Below are 18,195 nucleotides of genomic sequence, written 5' to 3'. Positions count from 1 at the left end.
CAATCGCCTCGACGCAAGATTAAGAATTTTGGGAAACGCACATCAGGCCCTTGCGGTGGATGCAAGGAGGGTCTGCAAGGAAGTAAAGGCAGTGTAATTACACATAGACACTAACGAGCAATGTAGCAACAAGTCAATAATATGCGTTAGTATTAAAGAAGAACATGTTGCCACTAGGGCTGTACTGTAGTCAGCCGAAGAAAATCTTGGTCGCCGAACAATCGATTGGGGAAAATGAAATCCTGGTAGCCTAAATATGAGGTGAGGGCTGGTTAGAGGATGCCAGTGGGTTTCAGATCCACTCATGGTTACGGCAGAGCTTCAATGTATATAGTCAGAAGATTTGAATCTAGGTTTTGTTCTGTGTTTAATCCCAATGGTCAAACACCCTCCCAATGGGTGACTCCGCTATGTTTACAAAGGTGCCTAGTCTGATACATTCATATTCCAAACCTATCGGGCGTTAAACAAATTGACCATCAGATGAAATGATAAGAAAAAAGTTATGCCTACCGTTTTTTTGTAATACCAAAACATCCTTATTTTATCATCCTTTTTAACCAAATTCTGAGTAAATAAAGTCATCCTGAAATTGGTCGAGGTCAAAGTTGAAAAAAACGTTGTTTTTGACCTCCTTTATAACAGTTCTAAACCCTACGATTATTATAGCAGAAACTACAAGCCTTGAATATTCAATATGGCCTGTCACTCAAAAATAAAACGAATTGTTCTGCATATGCCAAGAATCATCGATTGACAGCCCTATGCTTCTTTTTATATCTCAAGTTGGTCGAGGTCAACGCTTTTTGTTTTGAGGGGAATTGGAATTCAAATAAAGTAACCAATAAATGGGATCCCCTTCACAGACCCAATTAATTGCCTTCCTTTTCTATTATCTTTGGAATATCTCTGGGAATTGTCTCTGTTCCCCTTGGCTGTAAAATATATTTAATTAAATCAATCAATTTGTATTAAACATAGTTCCTCGCCTTTGGGTTCTTTCCTTAACCAGGCTGGCTTCAGTCATATCTGAGACCCTGGTGAACCACTTCACATGGCTCTGGATTAAGCCCTGAATCATGAGTAGCAAAAGAAAAAGTTAACAATCTTAGACTCGGGGGGGGGGGGGGGGGGGGGTTTGAAATAATTTTGCAAATGACGCCCGAAATAAATTGGCAAATTACGCCCCCTTGCTTAAAGGGATACTTCACCGGTGGAGATATGAAGGTTATATGAACTTAATAATTCCATGTATTATAAATGTGCAAAATAAATGGAAATCGGTTCATCCTAGCCTGAGATAAGGCAGAAAGTGTCTCTCTGGCTCAAAAGTAAGAAATCATCCAACTACCACAGTGCATTGCGAACGCTGTACCGCCAGCCTGTTTCCGTTTGGAGGGCGAAGGACCCATTAAACTAGCGCGAGTGGTAGCGCGAGCAAACTTTGTGTAAACATATCCCCGCGATACGTTGACTAGTTTAGTCTTCTGCTCCCGTTTTTTCAAACGCATCCTTTGTATATTACTGTACAGCATAAAAAGATTTGCTAATTACAGTAGCTCAGCGTATCAAGTATTTGTAGTCAACCTTTTCACCCCAGTGGAAATAAGTGTTTATCTTCTGCAGTAGGCCAACTTTAGTATAACAGCACTTGGGTTAGCAAACAAATCACAACAACCAACATGAATTTTAAGTTTTATTCATGAAAAAATAGGAACTATTTACAAAGATAAAACGTGTAGGTTGCGTTTGCTAGAGTCAAAATAGTCACAGCTCATCTTGAGCATCTACTGTCACCTGGTAGCCACGGTACTGCCCATCTTGTGCTGGGTAATTAGCCCTGATGGCCTGGACAACACAGGAAGCCGATACTGTCTAAGAAAGAAAGAGAACAACATTAGCAAAGAAAGATGAATTATGCCTTGAGTGGCCTATACAGCTTTACACCGACTTAAAGCTAACATAACATAGCCTATGCTCTGCCAATAAGATCGGCCACTTTCGGATAACGACATTGTCACATTCCCCGGGGCTCAAAACTATTGTAGTCAATGTGTTAGTAAGAACAACAAACACATGCTCAGACGTCTGTTTCTCCAGGCGGGCTTTGGCTGGCGTTTCCAGTTCACTCTCTGGGTCCGGAAACATGCATCAAATACCCAACTGTTTAGATGAGGCGTAAAGCCTGAGTGAGAGGTTACACACATGGCCCCGTCCTCGCCAGAATCAGCCATTTCTTCTAGAAGAAACTGGAATCGCTGAAGTTCGCTGCAGCACAGGGACTTTTATACACTTTCCACAGTGTATAAAACAGCTTTTTACACAAGTGTCTTGAACGGGTCATGTTTCAATGAGAGCGCCAACACCAGTGCTGCACACAGCCACACGCTCCGGCTCCTCGGCAACTGGCAAAGCTTGTTCAGCTGCAGCCGCAGCAGCCTTCTCCTCTAATTGTGTCAATTCTTCCTGGCTGTATTCTGGCTCGTACAAATAGCCCTGAATGTCCGAATCCGACATAGATTTTCAAAATCCACTTCGGCTGTTTCACATTGCAAATTTGTTCTCTAACTAAGCGGTAAAGAAACATGGTGGACATTGTGTTTACATTTCGTACGCAAGCTCCTGCCCCCCCCCTCATTCCTTATTGGTGGGCTCACAAATTTGCGGAACCAGTGGTTTGTAGTCCTTGGCCCTTCTAGCAGGCAAGCAAAGTTTTACTGAGATGACGTCAAACGCGTCAATTGACGTCATCTCAGGAGAAAATTGGATCAGGAAAGCTGGGCCAAGGGAAGACTGGGTTAGACTGAGGGGAAAGAATTTTTTTTTTTATCTTACAATAGTGGTTTTATAATGACAGAACGCCGGTTCTGAATCGGTGAAGAATCCCTTTAATTGACTACAGATTCGGTCTAGACGGCTCGTCTAGATTGAGTGTTGCATAGACAACAGTGGGCTATTTCTATATCTGTCGTTCAACCATTCCCGACTGTTAAGACGGAGAAACATCTCTTTGCTTGGCAATCTCAAAACCGTTTCAGTCTGCGATTTGAAGAGATACAAAAAGCTTGTGTAAACAAGGCCTGATTGGGAAACGGTTAATATTACCATACAAATAAGACCAATGCTTGGAAGTACATCACCCTGCTATTCAATGTTTCTATAGTTTCAGTATTGGTTTTCCATCACTCCAGAACAGTTATACCTATGGTCCCTTTTCTCCTCCAATGTTATTTATAGGTTAATTGAATCCATTACTCCATCCAACCTGTCCTCAAGCCACCCCTTACCACTCTTTTTAAATGTGCCTCCAGGCAGGGCAGGGTACATTCAAGTTTGATGCAATGCCTCATTCGTCACTGCATCATAATGACAATCTCTTCAGGAAAGTCTTCTCTCCGCGCTATTTAGTTATTCCAGGGCAGCCGCCCTCGTAGCGGTGCCTTGTGTATGAATGAGGGAGCCGTGGAGAAAGTGCTGGTCTGCTGCAGGCGGGTTGGATTTGGCAGGCCAGCTGTTCCTGAGTGATAGCGTTATCTAGGGAGCGAAATCTCCATCCCCCTGCTCAGTATATTCATATCATTTATATTAAATACTGTGGAATGCCTTGACTAAGATTTGGATTAAAGGGGCAGTGTGTAAAATTGAGTGGCATCTCGAAGAACAGACTTGGCAGAAATGCCAATTTTGTTTTTTATTATAGTTTATTATCCCATGAAAAAAATATTGTTACTTTAGAATGAGCCCTTCATATCTACATTGTGTGTGTGTGTGTGTGTGTGTGTGGGGGGGGTGAGATCTGGTTTAACCTCTGCACAATGAATGCTCAGGTGTGCATCCTCTCCCGGCCTCAGTGTCCAATTAGTCTGCTTAGACTATTCATCTTCCACACACACTTCCATAACCTCATTCAAGTGTTAGGCTGATATGAAGATGCATCAGTTATAGTGACGATACATGACATGCAGTTTACAACTGGTTTATTTATTCAAATGAAAATTGTGACAGTATTTGCAATCGTAATAGACATAATTGAATGGTATGTCTGTTGCAATTTTCCAAATTGCCATTTTGATGCAAACTTTCTGCCCTTTCCGTTTTTCCGCTGCATTCCTGGTTTTGCATTGTTGTAAACCACATGATGTAATGCATGCTGTCTTTTTCCATCTGCTTCAATGTTTCACAGTTCCTTGTCGGAAGAGGAGAAGACATCACTGCGTGCTGGTCTAATTACAAATTTCAATGAGCCAGTCAACCAGGTTTGTATTTATTTGTAGTTATTTAATCCAATCTTTTGAGATATTTTCAAAGCTGTTTGTATTTTGGGATGGACATTATATGGCAAACATTCTGTATACTGAGAAAATCTTAAACGGATACCGATACAGAACCGGCGTTCTATCATTGTAAAATCGTATATTATAATTAGGCATCCTCTAATTATAATATAAAAAAAAGTTGTATCTTCTGTCAGTCTTCCTGTGGCTTATTTGTAAGCCCACCAATAAGGAATGAGGGAGCCCGCGTACAAGATGTAAACACAATGTCCACCATGTTTCTTCACCGTTTAGCTAGAGAACTAGACCGACACAAATGGGAATGGGAAACAGCCGAAGAGGAGACCCGTTTATTGATTCTCGGCCATGGTGGAGAAGGAATTGGTGGAAAAAACGTTGGCTTTGACTCTCTGAAGCCCAGATTTAACTGCAACTTCAGATTGATGTGGAAGGACCAGAGATGTCGGAGAACCCAACGCAGTCGTTTATTCATAATATCATCTCAAGCGACTCCGTTGGTTTCTCTGACGTCTCTGGTTCTTCCACATCAATCTGAAGTAGACTGAACTGCGACATAGAGGAGAAAGGGATTGTTGCCCGCGATTGTGGACCGCGATTGTCTTCCGCCGGAGCCCCGCTGCCCACGCCAAGGCACCACCGCCTTGGCAGCGGGCAGCGGGGCTCCGGCGGGAGACAATCGGGGGCAACAATACCTTTCTCCTCCATGTCGCGGTGAGCAGTTCCACATCGATCTGAAGTTGAAGTTCAATCTGGACTTCAGAGAGTCAAAGCCAATGTTTCTTCCCCCAATTCAAAATGAAATGCAAACCCGCACCCGCCCATACCAGTCAGAATTATATTCCGCACCCGACCAGACCCGCTATAAATTCATACCGACACCCGCACCTGAAGGAAAATTAGACACATTAGATCAGGGGTTCTCAAAGTTTTGACAACTGAGGGCCAATTTAGGAACCCAAAATTTGACTGAGGGCCGCCAAAGGAAAAAAAATGTTGGTGGGAAACGCCGTCAGCTTCCCAGTGGTGAAAAAAAACATTGCACCCGCACCGTGGACCTCTGGGAGTGAGGTCAAGTGAGGTCTAAATCATGAAACTGAGGTTCACCCTTTCAAAGTAATGTACAGCCGGATTAAAACTAAAAAATGTAAAAGGATTTAATTGAAAGCTAGAGAGAGTCGAATTTTCTCTTTATATTTATTTATATTTGTTTAAATTAATATTGATTAAAATATAATATATAATATTGATTTTTTTTTTTATAACTTACATAATTATGTATGTCATTGCGGGCCGCCAGGAATGATTCGGCCCGCGGGCCGCACTTTGAGAACCAATGCATTAGATGGAACGCCGGGGAATTACACTATCTGGAGTGTGGGGTGGTGCTTTATATTGCTGTGCAAAAAAAGCACCTGGCACACGGTTATAGTTTACTCCTCTGCTCCTGAATAACATCTCCAGCAGCAGAGAAGTCTCGCTCGCAATCACAAAATTGCGATCGACCGAACCGCGCTGTTCAGGTGTCCGACCCGACCAGCACCCGTGTCCGGCACAGTGCTCACATTATTTTCCCCCCATTTCATCGAAATTGTGCGGTTCACCGGTCGAGTACCCGAACCCGTGCAGTACTCTGACTCGAGTCTTTACTTGTTGTGGAAGTACCAGAGGTATCCGAGAACCCGACGAAGTCTTTAATTCATATTATTCTACTTCATTTAAGAATGCTCGATTCTGATTGGCTGGGAGGGGTGCATTAATCCGGCATATTGCCCGCTGACTTCACATACATTTCAAACATGGTCCATTGTAAAAATAAACCTTGTTTAAAAAAGTTTCTAAAATGTGTCGGAAATCTATCAGAGGGTCAGTCGATACATAGTTTTGCAAGCGAGATACAATGTAACAACTGCGTTTTTAAACTAGTGATCAGTTGCAGCCTTGTGTGGTTGCTATAGAAACGAGTTACCTACAGCTGAGCTAACGCTATTCACCGTAGTTCTAAAGGGAACTACAATAACTTCTCCTCCATGCGGCTGTTCACGCTGGACTGCAGGGAGTGAACGCTGATTGGCTGTTATGTTACGTCCCTAAGGGAGTGAACGCTGATTGGCATTGTGGGAGTTGTCGTCTTCAATCCGCAAGTGCCAAAAGGTCACTGTCTGCGTTTTCTCGGTCAAGGAGGCACAAAATTTGAAATTTATGTAACTATTCGACTAAATATTTGACCCACTTTAAATACAGATTCATGTCTCCACCGGTTAAGAATTGCTTTAAGATATTGAAAGAAAAAGTTGGACCTTTTTAATTGTGAATTCCTTTCTATTTTTTATCACATTGCCATGGAAACAGACAATTTTGCGGGAGTTAAGCTAAATTAGCATATGGGGTTAATTAACGGGGTAATCTTTTTGTATTGAGTGTGTTTGATGTAATAACCTCATAATGATTGCGAACATACAGCAAATGACTTTGCAAAGAAGTCCTTTGACTGGCTTTTTAATGGCCTTGAAACTCTTTAATATTTAGATTTGTGTGACTCATTTATAATGGGGGTCCAAAGAGCCTTTATTGGACTTGGGTTAACCTTCTCCTCAAAAGGGCCACGTGCCGCCGTAGTTACATGGTGAACATTGCACAAAAAATACTGTGCGGATGATGAGAATATGAAAACAATTAACAAGTTATTAATTTGTATATTGAACTTATTAAGAGCCTTTCTTTTAAAAAATGTCACAAAATTGTCTCTACCTAACGATCACTTTAAATAAATCAAAAAGTTCTTTATGAAATTTACTATTTTGGCCATTCATGCTGGCATGACTTTAGTGACTCATTCAGACTTATTTAGGACCATATTATTCAATACTCTATTCAGCTATTTTTCTTGCCTTGTTAGAATGACCTGCAAAGGGAAATCTACTTTGCCCCATAATAATAATGTGGTGTTCTTTTTTTTTCAACCACCACAAATCATTATTATTATTATGGGTGATGTACTTTATAAGTACTGAATATGTGCAGTCTTTAGAATGTTGGTGTTATCTAGCAGAACAGACTTAGCAGAAGTGTAATAATTTTCATAAGTATGTTTTGAATGGTGTATCATCCCATGGAAATAAGAATCATTGAGATTTTGTTGCCTTTAGAACAAGCCATTTATATTTACATGGGAAGTTGTAGTTATTGTACATAGGATGGATGGGATATTAGAGAACTGTTAAAGAAGGTTAAGTTGTTAGGGAAGTTATTGTTGCATGGGGCTAACAGTGAATTTATGATTCACAAAAAAACAAGTTTGTTGATATGAATGAAAAAAAAAAAAGATCCTACACCTTTGAGGTCACAGGTGAATAAGGTGTTCAAACTGTAACCCTACATTTCGTTTGAATAATTAACTACTAATTCTGTAGGCTATAGCCCAGGAATTGAAAGGTCATCTCGGCAAAAGAAAAGTAAACAGCACATTGCTGTAAATATATTTGTAAACTTTAGAACGTTGCAAAATCCCCCGAAAAATATTTGTCTGACCCTATCGATAGTCAGGTCAACGAGGGGACCAAAACAGGATACATTTCGGGGGCCTGTCTGAAGTCCAGACATCTTCCATAATCAAATGGCTCACCATTGCATTTTGACAAATTTGGTGCAAACGCTATGCAAGTCCAGCACAACTCAACTCACACAAGTCACTGCAAGTGACTCCTGAGCTATTGTAGTTACAATTTCTGTTAACGACTTATCTAATTTACTTCAATTAGCTATACGCAATAGAAATCGGGGAGTCCGGAAAAAGTAATGACAGAGACTTTATTGTTACCCACAAAATAGGTACAACAGAGCCGAGCATGTGGTTTTGCAAAAGACACACTGACTGGGGCTCCAATCCCAGTCCCTCTTATCCACCCCAACCGAGCCGTCATGCATGTTATATGACCGTCCTGGTATATGTTCAAAATGGCCTTACATGGTATGGAAAGTTAGCCTTGCATTCCCTTACGTATGTGCTCATCTCCTGTAGTTAATGTAAATAATGGGAGGATGTCAGTAGCCTGGGCCCCAAAGTCTTTGGCGCCTTATTAGGCCATTGCTCTGGGTCCAGAGGTGGTTTCTCTACTTTTCCACCATTAATGTTTATGCCTGATGTATATAGGCCTGATAATACTCATAGTTAATATAAAAGTAATGGTTAATTTCTCCCACACTATCTCTGCTAAAAATCATCCTCGCATATTACGGTCTGGCTGAAATCTCGTGACAGCCATGAGATGATTTATGGTAGCCTGACCTTGTTGGCCCTATGGTGCTAAAGTTTATGCCCGTGCCTCACATTGACAGTCAGTACATTTAACTCGCAAACATAGCGGGCAACAGTTCTTACTGTTTGTATTATATATTTTTTTCCCTTTGTACTTCAACTCTGTTTTGTAGGAAGGGTTATTTTTAGAAATTGCAAACCTTCTTCAAAAGAAAGCAAGATGATGTCTTCACTTTCAAGAATTTTCATCATCTCTGCTTGTGTTTACTGCATAAGCCACAGGCATTTATCAAATTGCAAAGAGCTGCAGTTGTCATTACTTTCTATAGTTTTGTTCTCCTTTTCATATTTCTATAATAAATGTGTTTCCAAACCCTCTAGTGCAACATAGCTGTGTAACCAACCCAACCAAAGGCATTAGTGCTCCATTGATAATATATATTCGCTTGGAGGAGGAAAAGTGACTCTGAAGTATATTTTATAGTTTTGCTAATGCACTTTTCAGACAAAAAGCACAACTCTTAATTTGTGTGCTATTATTTTGGATAACAATAACATGAGACAAGCCCTGATCAGAAACAAAATGTATTTTATTCTGACGATTTTGGTATTTCAACTCTATATTCCACATTGAGAGCATTTTACAAACATTCACTCACTCGGTTATGTCATGTCTGTGACTAAATCTAGTTTATATCAAACACATAATAAAGCCTAAAGCCAAAATGTTCCACATCCATAAAACTTAAATAAGACCCACGCTCCTGAGGCTGAAACCTTTTCCGTCAATGTTTTTCACATTTTCCACCATTAGATCGCCACCCAGATTGCAGTGCTGATAGCCAAGGTGGCCCGTTTGGACTGTCCCAGACAGTGGCCAGAGTTGATTCCCATTCTGATGGAGTCTGTGAAGGGCCAGGATGGCCTGCAGCAACACCGAGCCCTGCTCACCTTCTACCACGTCACCAAGACCCTGGCATCTAAGCGTCTGGCCCAGGACCGGCGCCTCTTTGAGGACGTGAGTTCTCTTCTATTGATTCCTATCCCTCAGTATGCTTGATGGCAGATTCCTCTTGATTTTTGTGTTTCTTGGGGGATTTTGTGGATTTGTTTTTTGTTCCCCCCTTCTCTCAAATCTGTCAGACGGTCCAATCTCCAAATGTGAAACATATATGGTGTGTAGTGGCTAAGGGGTTTGACTTCAAGCCGGAATGTACTGTTTTCGATACCTCCGGCTTCATCCTTATCTGCATTAGGTGTCCTTGATCATGGTGCCTAACAACTACCTGCTACTTAGGACGTCTTTCTGAATTCACTGTAAGCTGCTTTGGGTAAACGTGTCGGCTAAATGAGCCAATTGTAGTATAATACTAGAGTAGGATTATAACAAATAAGCTCATGTCCTTAAATGACAAATTTGGCCTCTAGGTGATGCTGTTTAGCTGCTGTATGAGTGTGTTTAGATTCCAAACGTCACTCTGTGTGTCTCCCTCTCTTCATTCATTGTCTATGTGCGATTTTTGCTATGTTATGTACAATCCCATACATGCACAAGGTTTCGTCCACACACAAAATAATTAGTGAATAATGAAACTGTTAAACTATTCTTTGCGAGAGTTCTGGGTGGTATAATGATCTTTATTATGGACCTGAGTGGGTGTGAAACTTAGCGGATTCACCTAACAAGCAGAAGGATGTTGAGTGTAGACCAAGGTTAACTTGAATCCTGAAGGCTGAGTTGGTCTGTGAAGGGGGGCTTTAATACACCTGATGAAATGGTCTTCAGGACACGTTTTGTTCATGCCAGTTTATTACATGTTTAACTCACTGGGCTGAACATAACATGTAGCGAATAGTTGTCCTGCCTCAGCACGGGGAGTTGAAAGGAAAGCATTAAAACGCTGGAGAAAGAGGACCATGCGAGGAGGAGTAGTTACTGCTGGTTCGTCTCATACATAACTAATAGACCTCTGGCAGCGATGTTGACGCAGAGAAACCCTGTCGCACAAGGTCCATTATCAAACCTTTAGAACCTGCCACAGCGACTCTGAACACAACCCCTCTTCTGCCATCAACCCCTCTAATCTGTGAACGTGATTACCTTCTCTCTTTAACATTGGCTGGCAATGTTGAGGCTACAAGTTGCTGTTTTCTGAGCAAAGCAGAGGCTGCTCTGTGGAGATGAGGTTACTTCTGGCTAGGCCTGGTTGTTATCTCTGACACACACACACACACACACCCCCCATATTCTACGGCCCCTAGGTTTATTGACCCACTAGCAACGGACCGACTGGCGGGGAGGTGGCCAGGGAGGAAGTGGCATCTGGGCGGAGGAAGTGAAGGGGAAGAGACCTGTGAGCGAGAAGAATAAGTAATGAAGAGGAAGGAGTTATTGTTATGAAACATTTTAATGGCGCGAATAGAATGAAAGGAGCGCTCAGGAAGGAGAATTGGTTGCATTTCAAAACACTTAAAAAATACTTTGCATTGATTGGCCACCCTTGTTATTCCATAACAAGGCATTCCCTGGACTAAAATTGATCAGCAGTCATATGAGACGGGAGCATAATGAATAAACCCATAGACGAATAAACAGCCGTGCATTAGAATGGGTAAGCTACTTGAAGTTGCCGTGTGTTAGACATCCCCCGCTTGGGGAGCAGCGACCCCTAAAACGGTGCACAGCTAAACGGCGCTGGGGAGCCACAGACACCGCGCCTCCATCAATTAGGGCTCACGATTATGCAATGCTGATTTGATAATGCATCTGCGATGACTGCGCCATGGGTAATATCCTGCGTCAACACCGCGCGGTGATGTGAATCTCAAAATGGGGCCCCAGCGTGGTGCTGTGCGTCATCTGAAGAGGCAGTGCTCAGCCAGGTGTTCTCCTGACCACGCTTCGAGTGGCAGCAAAGATCATTATAACAGCAGAAAGGGGGGCCGCCGTGTCGGCTCCCGCTCCCACCGTAGCGCTGCGCCGTGCTGTAGAAAGATGGATGTGAGATGGGGTTTTCTGAGTTTCGATTTGTGTGTCTAGGCAATCTAGTTGTAAGAATAAAGAAGAATTGTCAAACTAAACGAATACATTTTGGACCTACATTAGAAATATATGGTTGACATTCAAAAGATTTATTTTTTCTTCTTTTTGATTTAATTGATAATTAGCTTTCCCACGGTTTGTGAAATGGATGAACCGTAAAAAACACAATTCTGGCTCTTCAGATTTGTTATACCTTAAAGAGCAATCAAACCTGCTGTTTGGCTGAGATTGAAACACTTTAAAATATTTTTTTTTGCAGAGTACAGGGAAGGAGTGTGTTATGACCGACGGCAAACTTTGTGATACTTTTTTATCAACGCTGTTGTGCAAATAACTTTTTAATGAGCAATGTTCTGTATATGAAACTGCACCGTGGCATAATATGCAGAAGCTTAACCGTCACTCGGACCCCCACATTAAAATAAATCGCTGCTCTGATGGAGCTACACACATCCATACACACCGCAGCGTTATACCTAGTATAACGTAGTTGTCCGGGAGGCCTTACTCACAATGTGCCTGCAAAAAAGCAGGTAGCCTTGGCAGCAGCATTTTCAATTCCTTATGACATGAAAGGGCCCTAGTGGTAGGCGATCACAGATGCGGTGACATAATACATATATTGTCCCTATTTATACAGTAGAAAAAAGGAGTTAATTCAGTGCTGCAATTGATGCACCAAACAAGTTGGTCAAAATCTTAAATATCAGTTTGAAAGAATTAAGGTTTTATTTTCAGGCCAAACCGCCAAGCCCTTATCCCATCTATATGCAAGTCTATGCTCCTAACACCACCTATGCATTGACAGATAATGGGCATTTTAATGATAACCAACCACAGGCTGTGGCTGATGCTTAACACTTTAACACTCAATTGGTGGTCAGACATTAATGATCAACCGGACTGAAATAGACTCTGGCTGAGGTATCCAAATTAGCAACAATGAAGTTTCAAGTCTTTTATACTGTCATTTGGTGTCTTTCTGGCCAACGAATAGCTGTGGGTACGGAACCAATTCCAACCGGGCTAGAACTTAGTATATATCCAAGGACTAGACACATAATTTGCCTTTTGTAAAACGAGAACAATGGGTAGAGAATCAGGATAATGGAGCAAGCTGGAGCAACGTGTTAAGCTGTGAGTTTGATGACATGATTGGATTATACTAATATTCTCTGGTGGACATAAATCCTGTATTGCTGCTGTAATTACCTAGGCTGAAACCGCCAGACCAATTTGCAAATTCCTCTTACTCTAGAACTTCTCAGTTTTCATTTCCAAGGGGCTTTATCAATGGACGCAGACCAAAATGCCTCTGGACACAATTGGATAGACTTACAACCAATCAGAGAAATGAAACGTGTGTTACACCTGGGGCAGACATTTTGGTTGTTGAGGAACATGCCTTAGGTTGCTCATCTACAGTCATCGTATTAGACCCACCCCATTTTAGATAGACTGTTATGATGGGCCCGTCCGGGGCCAGGTCTGTTGGAAGTCTGTCTGAACGGAAGGGAGGCGAGACGCATATGCCAGAGCAAATAAAACATGAGTTTGCAGTTTCCTCTGGTTCCAAGGCTAGTAATTACCATGGCATTGTGTGTTTTAAATTATAAATCCAAATATTTCTAAATATTTTGAAAAGGCTTGAGAACAAGCTTTGTCATACCCACAGAATTAGACTTAAAGCTGTCCTGCAAAGTGTGTAATTACATCTCCCCGTTTTCAGCTTTTTATCAAATCCTTCAGACTAAGCTCAAAACGAGGCATGGGAGGTCAAACTGGGCCAGAGCGTTTCTTTGTTGTGTTGTCTTTGTAGCACGGGAGTAATGCAGGGAAAGTCTACACTGCACTTTCTTCACTTTCATGTTTTAATAATCGGTAATTACTTGCAATTATTGCTGGCCACTTATGCTGCTTAGGGTCTCTGCTTCCAACATTATTCATGCCAACAACGTGAGGACACAGCATCTCAAATTATGTCACAATAATGTATTCATATTTAATTACTCAGCCATTTCATTTGGGATCCTACTTATTGTACAAGTCGATTTCTAACGGGTATCCATATAGCATTCAAGATTAAAAATATCCTGAGATGCTTGGTTTCACAAAATGTTTTGACAAAACAAAGTTTGAGGCGCTGTCCCTGGGATGTTCGTTCATGTTGTTCAGCTGTAAGATGTCGTCCTTCCTTCCTTGTCGATTTCAACTTCAATTCACAAGCTGAGGTGTGTGTAAAGCAAGGGGTTGTGTGTGTAAAGCAAGGGGTTGTGAGTAGTGGATTGCAGTCTTGGTTGAAATCGTCATTTCTCGGTGTACAAAGTGCTGAGTCTCTGGCTTGTTTTCAGTTTGCGTGTTGGGCTGTGAAGACAATAATGGGCCTGGTGCGGTTGAATGGTGATGAGGCACAGTATCACTACCCAAGGGGCTTTCAACAGACCATGGAAGAAATGATCGGCAGTTTTCCTGATTGACTTCAGCTTGTGAACCCTCCCTGCTGGAATAGGTAATCGACATGCAAATGGAGGGACTGTCTGGCTTCATTGAAATGTGCCTCTCTTTCATCTCCCTGTTTGGCTTCTGCCAATAAACCGTTATTTCAACTATTCTAAAGACATTATTGCTCAATGAACTGCATGATTTCCAAAGGAAAACCTTTTTTCAACGTTCCCTTTGCTAAGCCTCTTCTGTATTGGTGCAGCGATCATCCCTCTATGAAAGGGTGTCGCCTAACCTGTCATTTTCCGTAGCACATGTTTACCGATCTTTCGGTAGCCAGACACTGCCATTTAGCTTGCGCCAAGGAGACATAATCGCTCTCCAATGCATAACATAATCAACAACTACCCCTAGAGTAATGATGGAGCTGATATACTGGAGTGGCGACTGATTCTTTGGCTTTCATATCTGTTGAGTGCACTTTCCACCACTCTCCTGATTGCAAGCCGCTTCACTGCACATAGCGAGGGTTGATCTAGTCGCTCATCACTAGAGGGAGAGAGGGGGAGAGGGGGAGAGAGAGAGGGAGAGGGAGGAGAGAGAGAGAAGGAGAGGGAGAGGGAGGGAGAGAGCGCTCTTTTCCTAGCTTGTACACTCATTTTTTTCATATATTCTTCTCTTCATCTTTCTCCAATTTATATTTCATGTTGTACAAGAGAGCAGCTCGGTAGTGCAGGTCCACAGCCGTGAGATGGCTGCACTCTCTCTTCTCTACTTCCCTCTGTGGTTGACAGTTTCTCTGCCTTCTCTGTCTCTCTCTTCTACCTCTCTCCATTTGCAAACAGCTGATTAGATTTACCCCACTCTTTCTCCACCATCTAGTGGTTCTCGTTATTGGTGCACACAGTTTCACAGCTCTGGGATGGATCGTTCCCTTCTTTCTACACCCTAGAAGTACTCTTTAAAGGTGCAGTAAGGTCTCTTTACTGGTGCCAATCTGTATAAATGTGTTTGATGCAGAACAGGGAGTCCTGGCAAGATGTTGTCCATCAGCACCCTTTCTGGGTGATTGCTCATATTCAGAATCGGTTCTGGGATAGTGCTTACCCAAGCAGAAAGAGGAAATGGATGGATTGGTGGATTTTGTAATCAACCAAATAAAAAGTCTTGGTCAGCTAAAATTCGGCCCACTCTTCAACTAATCTATTGGTCGGGGTAAGGCAATCAGTAAGTTATCTTTAAAATAACTGATGCAGCCACAGTGCAATGTGTGCACTCTACCTGTCGGCCTTAATATCGTGTGCTGTTTGGAGGATGTCAGTGGGTTTTGGATCCACTCTCGGCTCCAGTCCGACTCGGTTATAGCAGAGCCTCACTGTAAAGAGGGTCGCACACCAGACGGGCCGCAGAGCACCGCGTTGCATAGTGGGTTAGTTAGTTTAATTACTTGACCATATTAAATGTCATTCAGACCGTAGCTTGCTTCCATGATATGACTCATTTCCAAGTAAAACAGCATATTGGCATGATTAATTACCTATGAGTCCCTAGCAACCCAGCTGTAATGTGATTTTTATCCTTTGGGATTTTGGTGGCTCATGCTTAAAGGAAAATGTAGATAATTTTAGAACAAGGGACTAATGCGGACCTACTATTTTTAATTGGTCCAGAATTGAGTGGAAACGCTGCAGCTACAATCTGCGAAATAAATGCTTAAATTGAAATCCTCTAAGGCCATCACGCCCCGTCAATATAAGTGCTAAAAAGTGCTATAGATTCCAGAATTTTTTTCTTTCACTGATTAATAGCCTACTCTGTGATGGCCTGTTAAAAGTATTCGATAAGAGGGAGTAAAGGTCAGTATGGTCACTGTTGAAACGACGTTCTCATCACACACACTTTTCAGTGGCAGAGAAAGTTGAATGGATTTTAGATACTGATTTAAACTCCTAGCAAACATGGCCTCTCAAAATCAAAAACTGTACAGTGGGGCGTTTAATTTCCCAATGTGTGCTTTCTGAACAGGGCCTCTGTGATCATTGCTCTGAGCCCCAGAGGCCTGGTTGGTAGACTCAACACGGGTACGAGCATGCTATCCACAGAGAGAAAATTTACTTAAATTAACATTGAGCCTGCCCAGAGGTGGTCATTCACATGTAGTTATTACGAGATACGAGGTCCAAATTAAATCTTCAAACCGTAGCTGGAACTAATTGGATTTCTTTACACACCCGCACACGCGCGCACACAGCCAGACACGCACCATCATCAGCAACAATATTATCATTATCGATGTACAACCTCAATGTATGATAAAGGCTTAAATGACAGTGACATGACAATGTCAGTGATCATATCTTTGTGATCTCATTGTGTGTTGGCTGCTCTCGTAATTACTTGCATTTCGTTTGGTATCAAACTCAGTCATCTTAATAGGATTATTTTGCTATCGGAAAGAGTGTTGCAGTACAATTAAAAGCAATGACTCACTGCTTTGATCGATTAGAGTTTTATAATAAGCTATATTGATGTGTATTTTCTCTATAGGGTAGTAAAGGTTGGTTTTATTTTAAAAAGTTGGCAAAAAAAGACGGCATTAGAGTGATTGAAAGTGTATTGAAAAATCTATCTAAATGACAGTGGAACTACTCCTCAGTACGAGTGTGTGTGGTTGTGCTTGAGAATGTGGCAGTCGCTGCACACTAGGGGAGGCATGGGTGAAGTTATGACTTAAATTTGTTAAGAAATGTGTCCTCCAAATTCTTGTCTCACCCTTTCCAGTGGTCTGTCTCTCATCCAAAACACTCACTCACTCACTCACACACACACACACACACACTCACTCACTCACTCACTCACTCACTCACTCTCTCTCTCTCTCTCTCTCTCTCTCTCTCTCTCTCTCTCTCTCTCTCTCTCTCTCTCTCTCTCTCTCTCTCTCTCTCTCTCTCTCTCTCTCTCTCTCTCTCTCTCTCTCTCTCTCTCTCTCTCTCTCTCTCTCTCTCTCTCTCTCTCTCTCTCTCTCTCTCTCTCTCTCTCTCTCTCTCTCTCTTTGTATCAAGAAATTGTATATATGCACAATATGATCAAATACGTGTGTGAGCTACCTTACTCTGGTGTGCCTGCTTGAGATTGAACTGCATACTACACACTTTTTAATTCATTTTCACGGGTTGAATCAGATGGCAGCACGTGGGTCAGACGAGGACTGAGGTGTTAAATGCTTTTTTTCAATCCGTGCATCATTTGAATAATGATGATTCATACCTTCTGAGCAGCGAAACGAACCCTTTGATTTTTTTAAATTAACTTTTTGTTAAGCAGGCCCTCTATATCTGAGAACCGAAACCACGGTTCTTTATGCGTTTTATGTTTTCCCTTCTATCATCTTATTTTTTCTGTGTGTAAAGAAGCGCAGTCTTCTCCTATCAGACATTCATGTTGTTGTTGTTGTTGTAGAGTCAATCTCACCAGTAACTGTTATAATTAATTTATTTTCAAGCTCTGTTAAATACAAATATAGTGATATAGTTCACACTTTGCTCTGACGCTTGCTACTGGCCTCCGGCTATGAATAGTATGTGAATCAGAGAGAACTAAATATGCAGATACCGTTCTCAAGGAGCATTCAGTCTTCGACATATTTATTTTTTATGTTTTTCCGATCAATCCGAATTTCAGTAATCAATATTTGTAAAAATATATTTGACGATGGTGAAACGGTGAAACTTCACCATTGACGATGGTGAAAGTTAATGGGCTAGTTGAAAAACCGTTGTAATTTTCACAAGTAGGAAAATGTGTCATGAGGGAACAAAGGACCATTACTTGCATTTCATCCAATTTTGTCAAAGAAAAGTTATCAACTACAAGCATGAATATAAAACGCCTTCGGATGACAATTTCAATAAATCCATTATGTAAAGACTTTCTTTAAATGGCCTTTTAAATGCACTCTCCCTCACCTTTTATTCTTCTATCTCTCTCATTTCTTAATGTAGCACTATAGCGAACTCTGAGACCGGTCAACATGGCTTTAATCAGCAGCCTGTACTGAAGTCCCTCTCATCGGCATTCTGTGTCTGTAGCACGGAGGATGCCTGACCCAAAGATGAACTGCCTGGTTCTTCTTAACAGAGCAACGGCTGCACAAGCGCCAT

General features: G+C 41.8%; 1 protein-coding gene across 3 annotated transcripts in view; it reads left to right on the top strand.

Annotated features, from left to right (window-relative positions):
- Positions 1 to 18,195, top strand: part of ipo11 (importin 11) — a 121,919-nt gene that overhangs the window by 4,890 nt on the left and 98,834 nt on the right. For all 3 annotated transcript variants that reach the window (XM_060054610.1, XM_060054608.1, XM_060054609.1), the window contains exons 4-5: positions 4,184 to 4,256; positions 9,365 to 9,568. In XM_060054610.1, coding sequence (XP_059910593.1) covers positions 4,184 to 4,256; positions 9,365 to 9,568 — 277 coding nt within the window. The remainder of the gene's footprint in view (positions 1 to 4,183; positions 4,257 to 9,364; positions 9,569 to 18,195) is intronic.

Source organism: Gadus macrocephalus, chromosome 6, assembly GCF_031168955.1.
Source record: "Gadus macrocephalus chromosome 6, ASM3116895v1".
In the NCBI taxonomy this organism is placed as follows: domain Eukaryota; kingdom Metazoa; phylum Chordata; class Actinopteri; order Gadiformes; family Gadidae; genus Gadus; species Gadus macrocephalus.
This window is presented reverse-complemented; position numbering and strand designations above follow the sequence as displayed.